Source organism: Ranitomeya imitator, chromosome 4, assembly GCF_032444005.1.
Source record: "Ranitomeya imitator isolate aRanImi1 chromosome 4, aRanImi1.pri, whole genome shotgun sequence".
Classification (NCBI taxonomy): domain Eukaryota; kingdom Metazoa; phylum Chordata; class Amphibia; order Anura; family Dendrobatidae; genus Ranitomeya; species Ranitomeya imitator.
In genome coordinates, this window is record NC_091285.1 from 24,739,957 (window position 1) to 24,762,041 (window position 22,085).

A 22,085-nucleotide genomic window follows, 5' to 3' on the forward strand; every position below is an offset into this window, starting at 1 on the left:
GACATTACCACAAGATGAGAACCAGGATGGGGAACATTACTACAAGATAGGGACCAGTTTGGAGATATTATTACAAGATGGGGACATTACCAAAAGATGAGCATGGTGACATTACTACAAGATGAGGACCAGGATGGGGAACATTACTACAAGATAGGGACCAGTATGGAGACATTATTACAAGATGGAAACATTACTAAAAGATGAGGATGAGGATGGGGACATTACTAAAAGATGAGGACCAGGATGGGGACATTACTACAAGATGAGGACCAGGATGAGGACATTACTACAAGATGGAGGCATTACCAGAAGATAAGGACCAGGATGTGGACATTACTACAAGATGAGGACAGCATGAGGTCATTACTACACAATAGGGGCCAGGATCAGGACATTACTATAAGATGGAGACAAGGATGGGTGACATTATTACACAATATGGACCAGGATGGGAACATTACTACAAGATGTTGGCCAGAATTATTACATAGTGCTTATTGTAAGACACTTTTACTGTATGGGGCCAATTATTTGACAAAAAGGAGAAATAAATGTAAAAACAAATTCAGAATAAAGTATAAAAAAAATAATCAAAACATATTTTGCCACTAAAAATGCTGGATTATGTACAAAGACCCAATCTATAAAACTGTACCATAACCTGTATGATTAATGTAATTAAACAAAAGTAAAACACACTCCAACAATGGCCAGAAAATTATCATAAAGATATATATATATATGTATAATAAAAAGAAAAAAAGGCATCACTAAAATGTTATCTTGTTCTGCAAAGAATGTGGCCCATCAAATTCAATTTTTATTCTATGTGCGGTCCATATACCCAGTCGAGTTTGAGACCCCTGGACTATAATGTTCTCGTTGACCACAGAATCAATATGTTGGGAGAAGTAGATGGGATCATCATGGCTAATGATCATTGGCTGAAATATTGGTGACTTTTGTTGTGTCAACAACCATCATGGCCGTTCAGAAGGTGCTAGAACAGTGTTAAACCCAGAAAGTGGGTGGACCTGTTGTATCAAGAAAACCATCTCAGACCTGTAAAAGTTGGCCATGAGGCATGATGTGTTAGCAATCCTACTCATTAGCACTAGAAGAAGAAATATACAGTAGGAGGGAATTGCTGTGGCTCAAATTCAAGAGGATGGTGAATGTAACTCAACAAAGGCTGGTCCTGATGCCTTGTAAAAATGGACTTCATCCTGACCAACAAGACAAAAAGGAGGTCAACAGACCATTTTGGAGCATCACCGTCAGATCTTTCCAATTCTCCATCTGGAAGCAATGACATTATTAAGGGACATGTTGAAGAGCAACATTATTAAGAACAATAAAAGTCGGGGGGCGTGGCCTAGCGAGCGATGTGAGCGGACGTGCGACGGGTCTCTCTCCCCGCACCGCTCCTAAGTTCTTACCTTTGAAGGCGTCGCCGAGCGCCGAAAACCGGACGGAGACGCTCCGCAAGACCCCTGGGCACGGGGGAGAGGGCCGGAGGCAGGGAGAGGAGTAAAGCGGCGATGCCGCGCCGAAAACAGTCGGCGCCCGCGACTGGCGCGAAAATCCAAGATGGCGCCGTGGCAGAGGAGGAGGCGGCCAGAGCCAGTACTGAATACCGCCGGAGGCTGGAGGTAATCGCCCGGCTGGAAAGGTTTGCTCGAACAGAGGAGGGGGGTGCCCTGCTGCTGGGCCCAGAAGGGCCGGAAGAGAGGGAACCCCTGCAGAGGCAGAAGAGAGGGGGGGAAGATACCCTCAGTGTGGTGGAGGAGCAGCTTTCTCCAGGGAGCATGCAGGAGATGCATGGTGCAAATAACATGACACCTGCCGCCAGCCCAGTACAGGCTAAGGACTCTGAGGGTGCGCAGCAATCAAATGTGGGGGAGCCTACACTGCAGGACATTTTCTCAGTCGTTATACACTGTAAATCTGCCCTGGCCGCACTGAATCTAAGAGTGGACGATTTAACAGTTGAAATGAAGTCCCTTAATTTTGCTATGCGTAAAGTGGAGAAAAGAGTGGAGGTGGTGGAGGAGCGCGTGGGCAGTGTGGAGGATCAGACAAATGAACTGTTAAAAAGAGAAAAGAGATACATTCAGCGCATTGCGGAACTGGAATTTAAAACAGATGACCTGGAAAACCGTTCCCGAAGGAACAATCTAAGAATAATTGGGGTGCCGGAGAAGGTGGAGGGGAATAATCCTGCTGAATACATTGAGGCATGGCTTAAAAACTCGGTGGGAGGAGCAGATCTTACTAACCACTTCTCCGTGGAAAGGGCCCATAGAGTCCCCACCCGACCCCTGCCGCCTGGATCCCCCCCTCGAGCCTTGATGGCAAAAATTTTGGACTATCGGGATCGGGAAACCCTACTAAGGAAGGCCAGGATCAGTGATGGACTGAGTATAGACGGAAATCGGATCTCCATTTATCCGGACTATTCGGCATCGGTGCAAAAACTGAGAATGAAGTTCGGGGAAGTCAAGCGGCGGCTCCGAGACCTGGATCTAAAATATTCGATGTTATACCCGGCTAAGCTCAGGGTGGTAGCGCTGGACCGGGTTCATTTTTTCCAGAACCCGGAGGAGGCTATGCAGTGGCTGGATACCAATACCAAGAAAACTGGCGTGGATCGGAACCGATGAGACTGACGCTGTGACTTCGCCACTCATCTGGTTATACCCCATGACTGTGATTTTTGAAATTGTCTTGTGTCTTTAGGCAGAATGTTCTCAAAAGGATAAAACAGTGTGCTCGGCGGCGCAAAGAATACTTCATGCTGTTAGCGGTGGGAGGGGGAGAGATGGACTGCAAAGGGCTTAGTTCTAGGTTGTATCAAGAGCTCTCAGTTCTCATACAGAGAAAGAAAGTTTGTTCTAGTTGAACTCCATTGAGTTTTAGATGGGGGAGTCGAGGAAAGGGGCGGGGAGGGTGGAGGTGGGTATCGGGGGAGACCTGAAGGAGACTGCTCTAACTAATCATTTTGTTTCTAGGAAATGGGAGGGGATGTTAACATTATAAGCTGGAATGTTAGGGGATTAGCGGACGCCACTAAACGCGCAGCAATATTTCAGTATTTACTGAAACAGAGGCCCTCGGTGATTTGCCTGCAAGAGACCCATCTAGTGAAGGAAAAAGTTGATATGTTACAGAAAAGATGGGTGCGCAAGGCGTATCATTCGACGTTCTCTAGTTATGCGAGAGGTGTGTCAGTATTGATTCATACTAATACCCCATTTGAGGAAGTTGAGGTCAAAATTGACACGGATGGTCAATATGTTTTGTTGGTGTGTAAACTCTTTAATCGTTTAATATGCATAGTATCATTGTATATACCTCCGCCATACTCTGGAAGGAAGATCCAGGACATATTGGAGTCTATAAGAGGTTGGGATGGGATCCCTCTTTTGGTGGTGGGGGATGTAAATAATATAGCAAATGACCACTGGGACAAGAGTAACCATGCACCTAAGCGTAGGGACGGTAATGACACTCCCTTTGGTAACTATCTCAGAGAAATAGGCTGGACTGATCTGTGGAGGGTCCGCAATGTCAACACATATTCCTATTCCTGTTACTCGACTACATATGGCTCGATGTCAAGAATTGATGTCGCCTTGGGAAACGATAGGATGAACGAACTGTTAAACGGGGTGGAATATAATCCTAGGATTTTATCAGATCACAGCCCTGTTCAGGTCTCTTTAAAGTTGTCAAGTCAGGATGGTTTGGGGAAGGCGGGATGGAAAATTCACCCAGTTTGGTTACAAATTTTGGACATGGAAAAGGTGGGGGCAGAGATAGAGGAGTTTTTTAAGATCAATGAAGGGAGCGCAGAATGCCATGTAGTGTGGGACACCATGAAAGCGTATCTAAGGGGAATTTTGTTTAGGGACATCTCAAGACATAAGACAAGGACCAGAGAGCGGGATCAGGGTGTCCTAGAGGAATTGAAGGCAGCAGAGGCGGCATTGGGGGAACATCGTACTGTGGAATCTCGGAATCGTATGAGGGCAGCTCAGAGGGAGGTTGACCAGCTATTTTTGAAAAAGGCGGAGAGGTTGAGGGCCTTCCAGAAAGAAACCTTTTACTCAGAGGGGGAAAAAGTGGGGCACTTGCTCTCGGTAGTGGCGTCCGCGCAAAGAGAATCTTCACATGTCTACTCTATTAAGACGGAGGAGGGAACGGTGGTCACTCAGGGGGTGCAGATCTTGGAAGTGTTCAGGAAATTCTATGACAAATTATACGCGTCCAGTGTGGAGAGGGGACCCGAAGATATGGCAAAATATTTGGAAGAGATTGATTTGCCCCGGTTGAGTAGAGAGGAGTGTGAATTGTTGGAAGAACCGATTGGGGAGGAAGAATTGGGGGCTGCATTGGCGGGCGTTGCGGGGGGTAAGGCTCCGGGAGCGGACGGCATTCCAGCTGAGATTTATAAGACCCTGAAAGAAACTCTGTTGGCCAAATTGGTAGGGGTGTATAATAGCTCGTTGGAAAGAGGGGAGTTGCCTTTGTCGATGAGAGAGGCTATTGTGGTGGTTATCCCTAAGGCCGACAAAGATCCACTGATGCCAGAATCCTATAGACCAATTTCACTCCTGACTGCCGATATTAAGATTTTGGCAAAAACCTTGACAAATAGGTTAAGTAGGGTGATAGACAAATTGGTACACCCTGATCAGTCAGGCTTCATGCCAAACAAATCAACGGCACTCAATCTGAGAAGGCTGTTTTTAAATTTACAAATCCCTTCGGACAATGTTGGCAAAAGGGTTGTGGTATCATTGGACGCCCACAAGGCCTTTGACTGTGTGGAGTGGGGCTATTTGTGGTCAGTGTTGGAACGTTTGGGATTTGGACCTAAATTCATCTCATGGGTGCGGCTGTTGTACTCTTCCCCAGTGGCCAAAATTAGAGTGAATAATGTCCTTTCTGAGACTTTCTCTCTGTCTAGGGGAACTAGACAGGGATGTCCTTTGTCCCCACTGCTATTTGCCCTGGCGGTGGAGCCCCTTGCTGCGAAAATTAGAGGCTCCCGGGAGGTGAAAGGATTTATGTATGGGGTTTCGGAAGAAAAGATTGCGCTATACGCAGATGATATTTTGCTATTCTTGGAGGATTCGGGGGAGACCCTGGCAGGGGCGGAGGCCATTATTGAGGAATTTGGGAGTTACTCTGGTTTGAGAATCAACTGGGAAAAGTCCAATATGATGTTAGTAGATGGGGACTATGAGAATAGTGAAATACGGGACTCTCCTACAAAGCTGAGGTTAGTAGATAAATTTAAATACCTGGGGATCCAGATCGCGTTGCCTCTGACTAGCTTTGAGGAACTAAACTTGGCGCCACTTTTGCGGAAGATACGCACTAAGGTTCAGGCGTGGAAAAAGCTACATTTATCGGTTATTGGTAGAATAAATCTAATAAAGATGATTGTGATGCCGCAACTTCTCTACGTGCTACACAACTCCCCTATGTGGATATCGCAGAATAGATTTAGGAGGATTAAATCTCTATTTGGCGAGCTGATTTGGGATGGGAAAAGTTCTAGATTTAAACAAGAAATTCTACAAAGACCAAAGACGGAAGGAGGAGTGGCATTGCCCAACCCATGGTTATACTTTTTGGCTGCACAATGTCAACATTTTAGGGGATGGGGTGAGGAATCGGGTTGGGAGCGGACACCCTGCAGTCTGAGGAATTTGATTGGGTCAAGGGTACTGAGTGAGGGCCTGGAGGGTGGGCATTTTCGAGAGAAGGGTACTAAATTCTGCACTATTAGGCTTATCCAAAAGGTTTGGGACAAAGTTAAGGGAATTAGGGGAGTGAGGGCACTTACTAGGTTCTCGCCCTTGTGGAATAATTGTCTCCTACAGGAGTTTAGACAGATGGAGGGATTTCAGGTTTGGAAGGGAGCGGGAATCTCTCGGATGAGCCAGGTTTTGCACCAAGGTAGAATTAAGGATTTCAAGACATTACAGGAGGAATTTCTGCTGCCAAGCTCTGAACTGTATCAGTATAATCGCATCTCTCATGCATATCGGGCACAATGTAGGAGGGGGCCTATAGAGATTCAGGTGGACCTGATGCTAGACTTTATCCTTATGGGGGAAAGCACAAGGGGGGTGATCTCGGGAATATATGAGTTCCTGCTATTTTCCTTTTTAGAGAAACATCCTATCAGAGCCAGGGCGAAGTGGGAGGCCGATTTGGGGGCGATTGACGGCGATCGGTGGGACTCAATATTGGAATACGTGCCCAAGATCTCGATGAGTGAGCCTGGGAGGTTGTCACAATTGTTTGTTATTCATAGGGCCTATAGAACTCCGGATATGCTGTTCAGGGCAGGTTTAAGACCTAATTCTGAGTGCCCTAGGTGCTCGCAATCCGAGGCGGGTATCTTCCATATGATGTGGCAGTGCCCTAGGCTGGCCTCGTTTTGGATTGTAGTGATAAACAAAGTGGGACTAACATACAATTGTTCGGTACCACGGGACCCTCTGGTATGCATATTAGGTTACGTGGAGGAAATTGTAACTGATAACTTGTATAAAACAGTTATTGCTAGATTGCTGTTTATTGCACGAAAGTTGATCGCTAAGTTCTGGATTAGGGTTGAGCCACCAACGAGAAGAGATTTCATGATGCAAGTAGACCATATTGTTGCATTGGAGAGGAGCATCTATTCTAAAAGAAACAAGATGGACCTTTTCAACAGGTTATGGAATCCCTGGATCGAGTCGACGTGATCTGGAGACCTTGCTCGTGCTTTTGGAACATATATCCCCGTGGGAGCAGTATTGATACGACGCCTTCTTGTTCCTGGTTAATAATGGACATTCGGGTAGATCGGAGTGGTTCTTGTTAGGTCTCCAGGGGTGGGGGTGAGGGGGGGGAGGGAGGTTGGTTTGGGGCTGAAAGTTTATTGAAAATGCAAAACATAGATGTGTACTGTTTGCAGTAATGTAATCTGCATATATTTTTCTCACTGTTTAATAAAAACATTTGATTAAAAAAAAAAAAGAACAATAAAAGTCAATGGACTTCTCTCGTTATGTTGGTGAAGTAGAAACATGGAAAACTATGGACTTTCGATGGCTTAATTCCTTCACAGTGCCACAATTAGAGGATGGCAGCTTTAAGCCACACAAAAACCCTAGCTAGTGGATATTGGCAGATGCCTAAACTTACGTTCCAGAAATCGTTGGTAGACCTAAATGTCTTCTAAATAGAGTGGTGGCCTGACATGTCCTCCATTTATTCTCTGCGGAACAGAGTATCACACTCTTTTTCCAACAATCCCGAAGCGAATGAGTGGGGTGGAAATTCAGATAGGGCTGTGCAGAACGCCATTCTCAAGGTGATTTGTAGTCCCAGTGCTCCATCAATCACCAGCTGGACCTATGTATAGGTGCTAAGGACAGGAATAACCCGTTAGATAAAACTATACTTAACCACACCCAATCGTCTGACTCTGCTTCTCTAGAACCACTGCTTCGGACGGTCCTACAACGATCACGTCATGTTCATCATTCCTGGGTAAACTCTTTGGTCTTCTACCAAGAGAAGATGAATCGAAGGGATTTTTGGGAAATTATGTATGTAGTCATTGCTGCTGGACCAGAAAGGGGATTTTAACAGTGAGCATTTTTTTTTTCATTTTCTGCTTCTACTTTATATAAAATCCCAGACCAACCCCTCGAAAAGATGATAGCGGGAGCATTGATCCGAGAAGGCATTAACCAGTGGGCACTTACAAAGATTCCGGTTGGACCAGGTCTTGACTTTTGAAGCAAATTAAACAGATTTGCCGATAGGAGAAACGTGCTAAATTGGGGAAACCCTTTCATGTCCACCTTATGAAAAGGGTCGGAGATACCAGTATGGTCAATGGAGGGCCCTGTTACAGGTCTTGCATGGGGCCTAAGAGCATCGTTACCCAAACATCCCGCGAGAAACATTCTGTAGGGTCTAAGTTTCACCTTTACTTTGTACCAATGGTGTCCAACTGGTGGCTCTTCAGTTCCTCCACTGCTGGTATGCCATGACAGTCATTAACTGTCCGGACGTGCTGGGAACCAGATGAAGATTATTACTCTAAACTGATGTAATAATGTAATATGTAATAAACTAATTATAGTGTTGTTGGGTCATTTTTGGCTTGGCATCTCCTCCTCATCTTCGCCTCTACTAAATACATCACAGGAGATTTTATGAATATATATATCATTTTTTTAAACATTATATTTGTGTTTACACATATCTTTTATTGTATGGGAGTATTTTGGTTTTCCACGTCTTGCATTAGCGCTGCTCATTTTATGCTGCAGAGACAAGATAAGTTAGTAGATCATTTATTAGGGTTTTTTTTTTTAATACTAAGATCACGAATAAACACTGTGCACTGTTTTGTTTTATTTTTTTTTACTTTCCAACAGAGGGTCATGCAATCAGTTTTATAATGATAGCTAAAATTGGACAGAGTATTAAAAGAACCCAAAATATCCCTACATTCCTGATTAGTCCAGGAGGCGGAGTCATTCAGTCACATGCTCATTCAGATAACTGCCGCTCATGGAATAGAACCGCCCACTGGACTCCTATGTCCAGAGTGAAAAATATAAATAAACCTCTATATCACAAGTTCTACTGAACCTTTCCCCACAAAACTATATATAAATCTGCTCAGCTCCTCCTGCTCTGTAACATGTTGCAAGGAGACAAGATGCCATTTTCAAACTAACAGATCTACTTTAAAGGCGGTTGCCACTACTTTACATGTCCCTTTCATGTTAAATATCTACCATAGTTAAGCACTTCACTAATTAGTTTACTTAGACAAATCCTGCTGTAACCTGAGCTGTTCTTCTGGTCACATGATCTCTGGCGAGAATCTCCTTGCTTCCTGTGATGTCATGTTAATAGCTCACTTCTGGGTGGAGCTTAGTTTTCTGTGGGTGGGGCTGCATTCAGCAGAGCTCACTCTGTTTTGGAAGATGCTGCTGCTACAGACCCAACTCTCCCTCGTATCTGCATGTATATAGTGGAATGTATATGTCATGCTGCTGCAATGCAGGTAAATGCAAGCTCCACTAGGTGGCAATAGAGTGGTGGAAGGACTGCACACAGCAAGACCAGACCTTCAACACAGCAGTGAGGCACCACCAGGTGGCAGCAGAATAGTCAAAACAAGCTGGGTCAATATAAGACTGCAATACAGTACAAAAGGAATAAGCAAACACAGAGTCAATAACAAGCCAAATGGGTCAGTACTGGTCAGGAGCAGATATGTCAAAGACAAGAGACAAAACCGCAGGTTAGGGTCCAAGCCAAGTCAGAACCAGAGAGTCAATACACGAAAGGGGGACACTGGGTCGGGAAGGGACAAGGGGGAAAAACAGACACAGGTTCAGTAAGCAAGCAGCAGGACAAATCAGGGCAAACGGAGTCAGCTACAGACGCCGTTGGCCGAAAGTACAACTGACATGGTGTGCAGGACACAGCGGAGATAAATAGCAAACCTGAGACCAGACTGAGGCTAAGAAAGTTAACCCCTGGCATGCCCAGACTAGAAAAAGAGGAAGACAGGACTCAAACCCAGTCTGGATCATGACAGTATGTACAAGTATACACTGCTGTATACAATGTGTAATGTACATACACCTTGCGTTATACCCTTTATAATGTGAATATAATCTGTCTCCATCCAGTTGATCCATCTCTCCATTCATCCATGTCAGTAAGGGGGAGTAGGGATAATTTTTATTGTCAGCAGGAACAAAACAACTGCGGGTTAGGGGCCTGGTGGATCAGGGGCTCGCTGATGGCAGCAGAAGCTTCAGCTTCATCTGACCATAGCACCTTCCTCCATACATTTGGAGATACCCCATATGTCTTTTGGCAAACTCAAAAGGAGCATAACAATTTTTGTGGGTAAGTAAAGGCTTTTTCCTGTCCACTCTTCTATAAAGTCCACCTCTAAGGAGTGTATGGCTGTGGTCACATGGACATAACATAGTAACATAGTTAGTAAGGCCAAAAAAAGACATTTGTCCATCCAGTTCAGCCTATATTCCATCATAATAAATCCCCAGATCTACGTCCTTCTACAGAACCTAATAATTGTATGATACAATATTGTTCTGCTCCAGGAAGACATCCAGGCCTCTCTTGAACCCCTCGACTGAGTTCGCCATCACCACCTCCTCAGGCAAGCAATTCCAGATTCTCACCGCCCTAACAGTAAAGAATCCTCTTCTATGTTGGTGGAAAAACCTTCTCTCCTCCAGACGCAAAGAATGCCCCCTTGTGCCCGTCACCTTCCTTGGTATAAACAGATCCTCAGCGAGATATTTGTATTGTCCCCTTATATACTTATACATGGTTATTAGATCGCCCCTCAGTTGTCTTTTTTCTAGACTAAATAATCCTAATTTCGCTAATCTATCTGGGTATTGTAGTTCTCCCATCCCCTTTATTAATTTTGTTGCCCTCCTTTGTACTCTCTCTAGTTCCATTATATCCTTCCTGAGCACCGGTGCCCAAAACTGGACCCAGTACTCCATGTGCGGTCTAACTAGGGATTTGTACAGGGGCAGTATAATGCTCTCATCATGTGTATCCAGACCTCTTTTAATGCACCCCATGATCCTGTTTGCCTTGGCAGCTGCTGCCTGGCACTGGCTGCTCCAGGTAAGTTTATCATTAACTAGGATCCCCAAGTCCTTCTCCCTGTCAGATTTACCCAGTGGTTTCCCATTCAGTGTGTAATGGTGATATTGATTCCTTCTTCCCATGTGTATAACCTTACATTTATCATTGTTAAACCTCATCTGCCACCTTTCAGCCCAAGTTTCCAACTTACCCAGATCCATCTGTAGCAGAATACTATCTTCTCTTGTATTAACTGCTTTACATAGTTTTGTATCATCTGCAAATATCTATATTTTACTGTGTAAACCTTCTACCAGATCATTAATGAATATGTTGAAGAGAACAGGTCCCAATACTGACTCCTGCGGTACCCCACTGGTCACAGCGACCCAGTTAGAGACTATACCATTTATAACCACCCTCTGCTTTCTATCACTAAGCCAGTTACTAACCCATTTACACTTCAGTCTCTGCTTGGGAACTCTGCAGCTCCTTTAAGGTTACATTTGGTCTCTGTGCTGCCTCTCTGATTAATTCCCTCCTTGCCGGGGCTGAGAGTTTTGGTGGGCTCCCCTCTCTTGGCAGGTTTGTGGTGGTACCATATTCTTTCCATGTGATGATAATGGATTTGATGGTGCTCCGGGGAATCATCAGAGTTTGGGATTTTTTTTTAATAATCCAACCCTGACTTGTACTTCTCAACAACTTTGTCCGTGACTTGTTTGGAGACCTCCTTGGTCATCATGGTGTTGTTTGGAGATCTCTTTGGTCTTAATTGTGTTGTTTGGAGATCTCCTTGGTCTTCATGGTGTTGTTTGGAGATCTCATTGGTCTTTGTGTTATTGTTTGGAGATCTCCTTGGTCTTCATGGTGTATGGTTAGTGGAATTGCAGCCTCTGTGGCCTTTCAGAAAAGGTGTGCATATACTGACTTGTGACACTAAGAGTGCACACAGGTGGTCATCTTGTCACACAGGTGGTCATCTCGGACCCGTTGAAGCGCATAGCGCGAAACGGCCGTTGTCCTCACCTGTTTCCCCGCACCCTCGCTTGTACATTCCCCGCCACCTCTCCATGTACGTCTGAGCGCTATTCATAGCGAATAAAGGACTCTTTACTACAGCATCGTTGGAGTGAGTGCCATATTTCTTCTCATATATATTACTATCAGTGAAGACTCCGGTCCACTGTCTTGTGTGCACCACCCCTGAGTGCGTTAATCTGGTCTGTGTTAGAAGTCTGTATGCTGCAGCTTGTTGAATAGCCTGTGAAGATTGAATCACCTGGTGCCGCACGATTTCCTTGTCTTCGCTTGTTTCAATCCAATAAATTTAATTTAGGCCAATATTTTTCTTACTTCTCTTCACAAACTTAGATTATTTAGTGCTGATACATCACACACAAATCAGATTACAAAAATATTTAAACACAGGTTGCATTGTAATAAAATAGGTAAAATAGGTAAAAAGGCAAGGGGAGTGAATACTTTCTCAAGCCACTGTATATAGGCATTTTTAGAAGCAGAATTCTTAAGCATTTGTGACAAAACTATCAACTAAGTTAGGTTAGTGGACACCCCCTTTAATAAATGTGATTCCAAACAAGCGATAAGTGATCTCCGTAATGTGGAAGACTTGATCAGGATTTTAATCTTCATCATCAGGACATTCTTCAACTGAAAGAAGATACAAAATAAGAATATCACAATACATAATTTTTTCCACTAAATATAGAAGATACAGAAGTGTAAAATATAGACTTTTCTAGGACTTAAAGGGGATCTGTCACTTTCCATAAATATGTATTTTTTTACCTGGTGTAAATGCCGCTGTTCTCCTGAATCCGGAATTGATTTTCTTTTCTTCCTGCGCCTCTCCGTTCCTCAGATATGGCCTCCTCTTCCCTGCATATAACTCTAGTCTTTTTATCGGGTGTGGCCTTGAACTTTTCTCTGTGGGCGTCTTCTTGACTACCATGCTCAGTTGGCTATAAAGACTAGCTTTATATGCAAATAAGAGTGTGCCATATATCAGGAACGGAAAGGTGTAGGAACAAAAGAAAAACAACGCTGGATTCAGGAGAACGGGGCCATTTACACTATGTAAATAAATGCATACTTATGGTAATTAATGGGTCTTCTTTAAAGGACCAGATTACTCCAGACAAAATTGACTATTCATGCATGACATAGGGAGTTTCAGAACATCAAAGATGATAAGATGATAAATGACTTACGCATGCTGAACACAACTTCCTCTGTGGTTGTGGGATGATGATCTGTAGTTGTAGAAGCTACTGAGTATTGCAAAAAAAAAAAATTAGAAGTTCATCATAGCTAGTGTGTATATAGAGGGTGCTGAGGCAATATTCACACTCCGGCGCCTATGCCACCTAAAAAAACACTGGTTTGATAAATGCCACTTGTTTGGCGATGGGCTAGTTCCTCTCATGATTTTTTTTTTTTTATTTAAACTCACCTCCAAATCTATCTCCAGACTATATTATTACAATATAAATTCTGTATTTTATTTGTAGAAATGCATAGATCGTTTACAGTATAAGATTGTTGTATTTCTGTCTAACAGCAGACTTTCAGGAAAGTTATCACGTGGTGGGCAAAACTACAACTACTGTGGAATATTGTTTAGCCTTATTCATGGTTTTGCTTCTACATATTTCCTCAAGCTTCTCTTTTTTCTAAGTTTCTGAAGATGGTTTCTTATTAAGATCTAAATGCAGGGCCAGTTTTAGACAAAGTGGGGCCCCGGTGCTCACATATTGCACCATCACACAGAAACATTTCGGTTGCGTTTACATGCGCTGAGTTCAGGCCGCTAAACGAGTGTGATCAACATTATGGAAGTTGTTCGACCCTTGTTTCCAAGCCTTTTTACTCTGGTTGAGGAACAATGATGGAGATAGAATAATCAATAATAGATCAATCTGTCCCCATACAGTATCATGTTATCAGCAGCATGTCTGCAGTTTTCACCAGGTGATGTCCTGCTGGAACAATGAGTTTTGTTTCGGCATAAACAATCCATTCACTTGATGAATAAGCAGCATTTTGCTTGTTTAGTATAATACACCCCATAGTCCTCCACATAGTATAATGCACCGTATAGTCCTCCATATAGTATAATGCACCCCATAGTCCTCCATATAGTATACTGTGCCCCATAGCCCTCCATATAGTATAATACACTCCCCATGGTCCTCCATATAGCATAATACACTCCCAATAGAACTTCATATAGTATAATACACATCCCATAGTAACATAGTAACATAGTAACATAGTTAGTAAGGCCGAAAAAAGACATTTGTCCATCCAGTTCAGCCTATATTCCATCATAATAAATACCCAGATCTACGTCCTTCTACAGAACCTAATAATTGTATGATACAATATTGTTCTGCTCCAGGAAGACATCCAGGCCTCTCTTGAACCCCTCGACTGAGTTCGCCATCACCACCTCCTCAGGCAAGCAATTCCAGATTCTCACTGCCCTAACAGTAAAGAATCCTCTTCTATGTTGGTGGAAAAACCTTCTCTCCTCCAGACGCAAAGAATGCCCCCTTGTGCCCGTCACCTTCCTTGGTATAAACAGATCCTCAGCGAGATATTTGTATTGTCCCCTTATATACTTATACATGGTTATTAGATCGCCCCTCAGTCGTCTTTTTTCTAGACTAAATAATCCTAATTTCGCTAATCTATCTGGGTATTGTAGTTCTCCCATCCCCTTTATTAATTTTGTTGCCCTCCTTTGTACTCTCTCTAGTTCCATTATATCCTTCCTGAGCACCGGTGCCCAAAACTGGACACAGTACTCCATGTGCGGTCTAACTAGGGATTTGTACAGAGGCAGTATAATGCTCTCATCATGTGTATCCAGACCTCTTTTAATGCACCCCATGATCCTGTTTGCCTTGGCAGCTGCTGCCTGGCACTGGCTGCTCCAGGTAAGTTTATCATTAACTAGGATCCCCAAGTCCTTCTCCCTGTCAGATTTACCCAGTGGTTTCCCGTTCAGTGTGTAATGGTGATATTGATTCCCTCTTCCCATGTGTATAACCTTACATTTATCATTGTTAAACCTCATCTGCCACCTTTCAGCCCAAGTTTCCAACTTATCCAGATCCATCTGTAGCAGAATACTATCTTCTCTTGTATTAACTGCTTTACATAGTTTTGTATCATCTGCAAATATTGATATTTTACTGTGTAAACCTTCTACCAGATCATTAATGAATATGTTGAAGAGAACAGGTCCCAATACTGACCCCTGCGGTACCCCACTGGTCACAGCGACCCAGTTAGAGACTATACCATTTATAACCACCCTCTGCTTTCTATCACTAAGCCAGTTACTAACCCATTTACACACATTTTCCCCCAGACCAAGCATTCTCATTTTGTGTACCAACCTCTTGTGCGGCACGGTATCAAACGCTTTGGAAAAATCGAGATATACCACGTCCAATGACTCACCGTGGTCCAGTCTATAGCTTACCTCTTCATAAAAACTGATTAGATTGGTTTGACAGGAGCGATTTCTCATAAACCCATGCTGATATGGAGTTAAACAGTTATTCTCATTGAGATAATCCAGAATAACATCCCTCAGAAACCCTTCAAATATTTTACCAACAATAGAGGTTAGACTTACTGGCCTATAATTTCCAGGTTCACTTTTAGAGCCCTTTTTGAATATTGGCACCACATTTGCTATGCGCCAGTCCTGCGGAACAGACCCTGTCGCTATAGAGTCACTAAAAATAAGAAATAATGGTTTATCTATTACATTACTTAGTTCTCTTAGTACTCGTGGGTGTATGCCATCCGGACCCGGAGATTTATCTATTTTAATCTTATTTAGCCGGTTTCGCACCTCTTCTTGGGTTAGATTGGTGACCCTTAATATAGGGTTTTCATTGTTTCTTGGGATTTCACCTAGCATTTCATTTTCCACCGTGAATACCGTGGAGAAGAAGGTGTTTAATATGTTAGCTTTTTCCTCGTCATCTACAACCATTCTTTCCTCACTATTTTTTAAGGGGCCTACATTTTCAGTTTTTATTCTTTTACTATTGATATAGTTGAAGAACAGTTTGGGATTAGTTTTACTCTCCTTAGCAATGTGCTTCTCTGTTTCCTTTTTGGCAGCTTTAATTAGTTTTTTAGATAAAGTATTTTTCTCCCTATAGTTTTTTAGAGCTTCAATGGTGCCATCCTGCTTTAGTAGTGCAAATGCTTTCTTTTTACTGTTAATTGCCTGTCTTACTTCTTTGTTTAGCCACATTGGGTTTTTCCTATTTCTAGTCCTTTTATTCCCACAAGGTATAAACCGCTTACACTGCCTATTTAGGATGTTCTTAAACATTTCCCATTTATTATCTGTATTCTCATTTCTGAGGATATTGTCCCAGTCTACCAGATTAAGGGCATCTCTAAGCTGTTCAAACTTTGCCTTCCTAAAGTTCAATGTTTTTGTGACTCCCTGACAAGTCCCCCTAGTGAAAGACAGGTGAAACTGCACAATATTGTGGTCGCTATTTCCTAAATGCCCAACCACCTGCAGATTTGTTATTCTGTCAGGTCTATTAGATAGTATTAGGTCTAAAAGTGCTGCTCCTCTGGTTGGATTCTGCACCAATTGTGAAAGATAATTTTTCTTGGTTATTAGCAGAAACCTGTTGCCTTTATGGGTTTCACAGGTTTCTGTTTCCCAGTTAATATCCGGGTAGTTAAAGTCCCCCATAACCAGGACCTCATTATGGGTTGCAGCTTCATCTATCTGCTTTAGAAGTAGACTTTCCATGCTTTCTGTTATATTTGGGGGTTTGTAACAGACCCCAATGAGAATTTTGTTACCATTTTTCCCTCCATGAATTTCAACCCATATGGACTCGACATCCTCATTCCCTTCGCTAATATCCTCCCTTAAAGTGGACTTTAGACAAGACTTTACATAGAGACAAACCCCTCCTCCTCTCCGATTTTTACGATCCTTTCTAAACAGACTGTAACCCTGTAAGTTAACTGCCCAGTCATAGCTTTCATCTAACCATGTCTCGGTTATTCCCACTATGTCAAAGTTACCTGTAGATATTTCTGCTTCTAGTTCTTCCATCTTGTTTGTCAGGCTTCTGGCGTTTGCGAGCATGCAGTTTAGAGGATTTTGTTTTGTTCCAATCTCCTCACTGTGGATTGTTTTAGAAATGTTCTTACCTCCCTTCTGAGTATGTTTTCCTGGGTCGTCTTTGTTCGAGTCTAATGTTTTTCTTCCCGTCCCCTCTTCTTCTAGTTTAACGCCCTCCTGATGAGTGTAGCGAGTCTTCTGGCGAATGTGTGTTTCCCAGGTTTGTTGAGGTGTAGTCCGTCTCTGGCGAGGAGTCCATCATACCAGTAATTCACACCGTGGTCCAGGAATCCAAATCCTTGTTGTCTGCACCATCGTCTTAGCCAGTTGTTTGCATCAAGGATCCTGTTCCATCTCCTGGTGCCATGCCCGTCTACTGGAAGGATAGAAGAAAAAACTACCTGTGCATCCAGTTCCTTTACTTTCTTCCCCAACTCTTCAAAGTCCTTGCAGATTGTCGGTAGGTCCTTCCTTGCCGTGTCATTGGTGCCAACATGTATCAGAAGAAATGGGTGGACGTCCTTGGAGCTGAAGAGCTTTGGTATCCTATCGGTCACATCCTTGATCATCGCACCTGGAAGGCAGCATACTTCTCTTGCAGTTATGTCCGGTCTGCAGATGGCTGCTTCGGTGCCTCTCAGTAGTGAGTCTCCCACCACCACCACTCTTCGTTGCTTCTTGGCTGTACTTTTTGCTGTCACTTGTTGCTGTGTGCCCTTTTCTTTTTTGCTTGCTGGTATTGCTTCATTCTTAGGTGTGCCATCTTCATCCTCTACAAAGATTTGATATCGGTTCTTCAGTTGTGTGGTTGGTGATTTCTCCATGGTCTTCTTGCTTCTTTTGGTCACATGCTTCCACTCATCTGCTTTTGGAGGTTCTCTGACACTTTTTGCACCTTCTGTGACCAGTAGAGATGCTTCTGTTCTGTCTAGAAAGTCTTCATTCTCTTTGATGAGTTTCAAAGTTGCTATTCTTTCTTCCAGACCCCGCACCTTTTCTTCTAAAAGGGCCACTAGTCTACACTTCTGACAGGTGAAATTGGATTCTTCTTCTGGTCGATCTGTGAACATGTAGCACATGCTGCAGCTCACCATGTAGGTTGTCACATCTGCCATGTTGCTCCTAGATCCTGCTGACTTGCTGTGTGTTTTCCTTCTTGTGTAATCTACTCAGCCAAGCTTTCTTGCAATAATATCCTTACGGCGCGCGGTTTGGTGATGCTTTCGAAGCAGCTGGTCCCGGCTGTACCCAACGATCTTCTAGCTTAGGGAGACTTCGCTTCTCCCAGAAGGCACCTGGAATATGCAAATTAGCCTCCTGAAGCTTGAATCCCTGGTTTGGTGATGCTTTCGAAGCAGCTGGTCCCGGCTGTACCCAACGATCTTCTAGCTTAGGGAGACTTCGCTTCTCCCAGAAGGCACCTGGAATATGCAAATTAGCCTCCTGAAGCTTGAATCCCTGGTTTAGCCCTCCATAAAGAATAATACATTCCCCATAGTCCTGCAAACTCAATAGTCCCCCATGCAGTATAATGCACAGCCCATAGGCCTCCATATAGAATAGTGCACAGCCAATATCCTCCTCATAGTATAATGCACAGCCCATAGTCCTCAATATAGTATAATGCAACCCATAGTACTCCATATTGTATAATGCAGCTCCCATAGACCGTCATATAGTATAATGCACTCCCCATAGTCCTCGATACAGTATAATGCAGGTCCCATATAGTACATATAGTACAATGTACTCCCCATAGTTCTTGATAGAGTATAATGCAGCCACCATATAGTATAATGCACCCCATATAGTATAATGCACCGCATAGTCCTCGATAGAGTATAATGAAGTCTATAGAGTATAATTCAGCCACCCCATAAAGTATAATGCAGCCATCCCAAGGAGTATAATGCAGCAACCCCATAGAGTATAATGCAGCCCTCTTATTTAAAGATACAATATTTACCTCTCCCCATTCCCCAGCTGTTCTGGTGTCTGCAGTACGTCTCAGCAGCTACACTGCCCAGCACAGCACGGTGTGCAATGAAGTGACATCAATGTGCTTTTAGTTGCCTGCCACTGGCTGGAGCCCCCTGGGTTTGCGGGGGCCCTAGGCAAATGCCTAGTCTGCCTGCCCCTAACGCCGACCCTGCCTAAATGTCATGTTTAGCGATGGCTTAAAGTTTTCAGACTGACACAATTTTTTGTTTTTACACTTGCTGCTTCATTGTTTTAAGATCTTTAGTTGGATTTTTCTCTGGTTACTGAAGTACAACTATTAGCATTTCGTACGCTTTTAAATTCATCCAGTTTATGCAGAAACTCAATATTTCCAGGTCTGGCTCTTATTTTACAAGACTTCTGCCCTTTGTCCCTGGCAGATGGATATCAGTGTCTGGGCCAAATCCTGACTGATGTCAACACATTTTTGTCTAATCAGTGCTTGGAGTTTATCACAATTTCTGTGTTTTTGTACTCCAGCTTTTTGAGGATTGATCCCAGGTTTTTAATGGGATTGAGATCTGAGGATTTTCCTCACCATGGACCCAAACGTTCAGTGTTTTCTTCACCGAACCACTTAGTAGTCACTTTTGCCTAATAATGTGGAGTCCATCATGCTAAAAAAAGCATTGGTTATCTCCAAATTGCTCCTGGAGCATTGGGAGAAGTTGATCTTGGAGAAGGTTTAGATCCCTGGCAATCATATTAGGCAAATTTGTGAGTGAGCCCCTTTGAAGGATGAAAAACAATCCCAAGCATGAACATGAATGGTCTCAGGATGATTTACTGTTAGCAGACACAGGACTCATGGTAGCGCTCACCCCGTCTTCTACAGACAATCATTCTTTCATATGTCCCAAACAGTGTGAAGGGGTCTTCATCAGAGAAAGTAACTTTTTAGGAAGTGCATCGATTGGACTGCAGAGAATAAGGGTAGTTATTTTCTCTCATGAAGGCTCTTTCTCTTGGACCTTTTTGTTCTCGTAGGAGACTTCCAATTGACCAACTCTAAATTTTTTCCCCCTAAGGTCATAAACACTGTAGAGATGTGTAATATCTCACCTCCTTGTATCTTCACCTCCAGATTATTCTTCTGACCATTGTTTGGTCCGGGTATCTCCACGTGGCAGCAGTACGTTCCTTCATCTTCTTTAATGACCCCAATGATAGTCAGGGATACGTCCCCCCTAGCTACGTCCCCCAATAACTGGTATCGGTCAGATTTCCTTAAGATGACATTTTGTCCGTCTGTTTTGATTACTTCATTATTACAACCAGAATTTGGACAGTCCCCACGTCCCCAGCACATGGCATATGCATTGCCTTCAAAGGTGTACTTGCAGGGTAAGTTTAATACATCATTTACTGATCCTTTCACAATTTCAGCGGGTACTGGCAAAGCTGTGGGGAACAATATGAGATTTCGAGAATAAATGTCAATATATGGAGGAGAAATTTAGAAATTAAGGAAATTCGTCAAATTTTACTTGGCAAGGAAGACAAGCCTTACCTCTCCTGCACTTTCTCCTATACAATGTATGGAACAACTACAAGAAGATGGCTTCCACACTGGGAATTACTTTATTAAGGAAATTTGTACTTCTCGAAAACTGTCAATGATAATTGATCCCATAACCTCCTACGATGGTAGAAGTCTTTAAAATATTTAAGGGCAAATGATGGCATTTTAGCCTTCAATATACAAGCAATCACATGCTGCTAAATGTTTAATACATGGGATGTGATATAACATTTAAAAAAAAGTAAAAGAATAAAAAACATTCAAAAATCACAAGAAATGTCTTCACCCACCTGTAATGGACACGACAAGGCAAATAATCCATCCTGAGCACACATCCATTTTGTGCAGTAAATGGGAAGATGGAGGTCAGAAAAACACTGAGCTTAGCATGGGAAAATATAGATATATATGTAGAGAAGCGGAACTAACTGATAAAATCTTTGTGATAGTGAAATATTGCCGTAACATTTGTTTTTTTAGAAGCAGTACAAATATAGTTTGTATAAAATTGGAAGTTTTGTTTTAATATCCCCTTACCACCATTGAAATTTATTTCATTTTAACATATAGGTGCACCTCCTTCCTAAATATTATCATTCCTTGTTCCTCCTTTTCATGGCGTTGTGTTGTTGTGTGCCCTGCTTAATTTGTAAAAGAAGAATACATTAATAATTGTTTACACATGTGCTGAGTTGTATTTTATATTATTATACAACAACGCGTAGCTTATACACCACAGATCAAGCAAAAGATGAACTATAACTTTCACCCTCATGTACTAGGGGAGCTAATACCGCTTAAGTTAATTGCATATCTGCAATGTTGGTTAACTGATACTATAGGTTATAACATATCAACTAGTAAAAAAGAAAATAAAAAACCCACAGGTCTCTTTGTTGTCAGGTGGAAAATTCACCTTCACCCGTATATACTAGGTAAGCTAAGTTCAGTTTTTTTCTTTTAGTTCCTAGCACAAAATGAGGCCCAAGTGCAGGGAAAAAAAACTGGAGAAGAATGAGACAAAGACTATTACAGTTTGTGAACCATTGCTGCTTTCTCATAGAGAGCGCAAGAGTGCTCAGCAGAGTAAGCGCTCCTGTGTATGGGATAGGTGGCTGAGATGTCTGTTGGTCAAACATTCGGTGAAATATTGTTCAGCCGACAGCCATTTAATGTGTGTGGCCTTAGTATAAGGCTAGATTTTCACTACTTTGGCTCTCAGTTGCTCAAAAAAATAAATAATCATTGCCTCCAACTCAATCAACAATGGAGTCTTTGGGAACCTGGATATAAACATTTTTAAAGACTGAGATTACACATTAGGGGCTAAATATTGTTAGGGGCTAAATATTGTGCCTGTGTAACGCTGGCTTTTCTGCACCCTCTTACCTGGCAGAGACACCGATGATCTCACCACCGCAGCCCCGCACCTCCCTCTCCTTCTCCTGCTGCCCCTGCTATGGCGCCGGCATCTCTGTAATCTTCCTCCCCCAGCAGAGACGCCAACATACTCACTGCCACAATTCCACGCCTCGTCCTTATCGTCCTGCAGCCAATGGCTGGGGAACACTTATTTAAGGCACCTTCACCAGGTGGGAGGTGCCTGTGCAATGTTGTAAGTTTATTCTTAACACTCTTGTTAGTTCTCAGGTCCCAATGCTCGTATTCCTGTATGCCTGCTTTTCTATCAGCTGTGCCCGCCTGCCTATCAGCCATGTCAGCCTGCCTGTCTAACTGCCGTGT

General features: G+C 43.0%; 1 protein-coding gene across 1 annotated transcript; it reads right to left on the reverse strand.

Annotated features, from left to right (window-relative positions):
• Positions 1–12,037: 12,037 nt before the first annotated feature.
• On the reverse strand, positions 12,038–20,749 carry LOC138673913 (hepatitis A virus cellular receptor 1 homolog). The gene is made up of 4 exons (XM_069761943.1): positions 20,633–20,749; positions 19,883–20,221; positions 12,909–12,968; positions 12,038–12,348 (listed from the first exon to the last, which is right to left on the reverse strand). The coding sequence occupies exons 1-4, from the start codon at positions 20,679–20,681 to the stop codon at positions 12,320–12,322; spliced, it is 477 nt and encodes a 158-aa protein (XP_069618044.1). The 5' UTR covers positions 20,682–20,749; the 3' UTR covers positions 12,038–12,319.
• Positions 20,750–22,085: the final 1,336 nt, after the last annotated feature.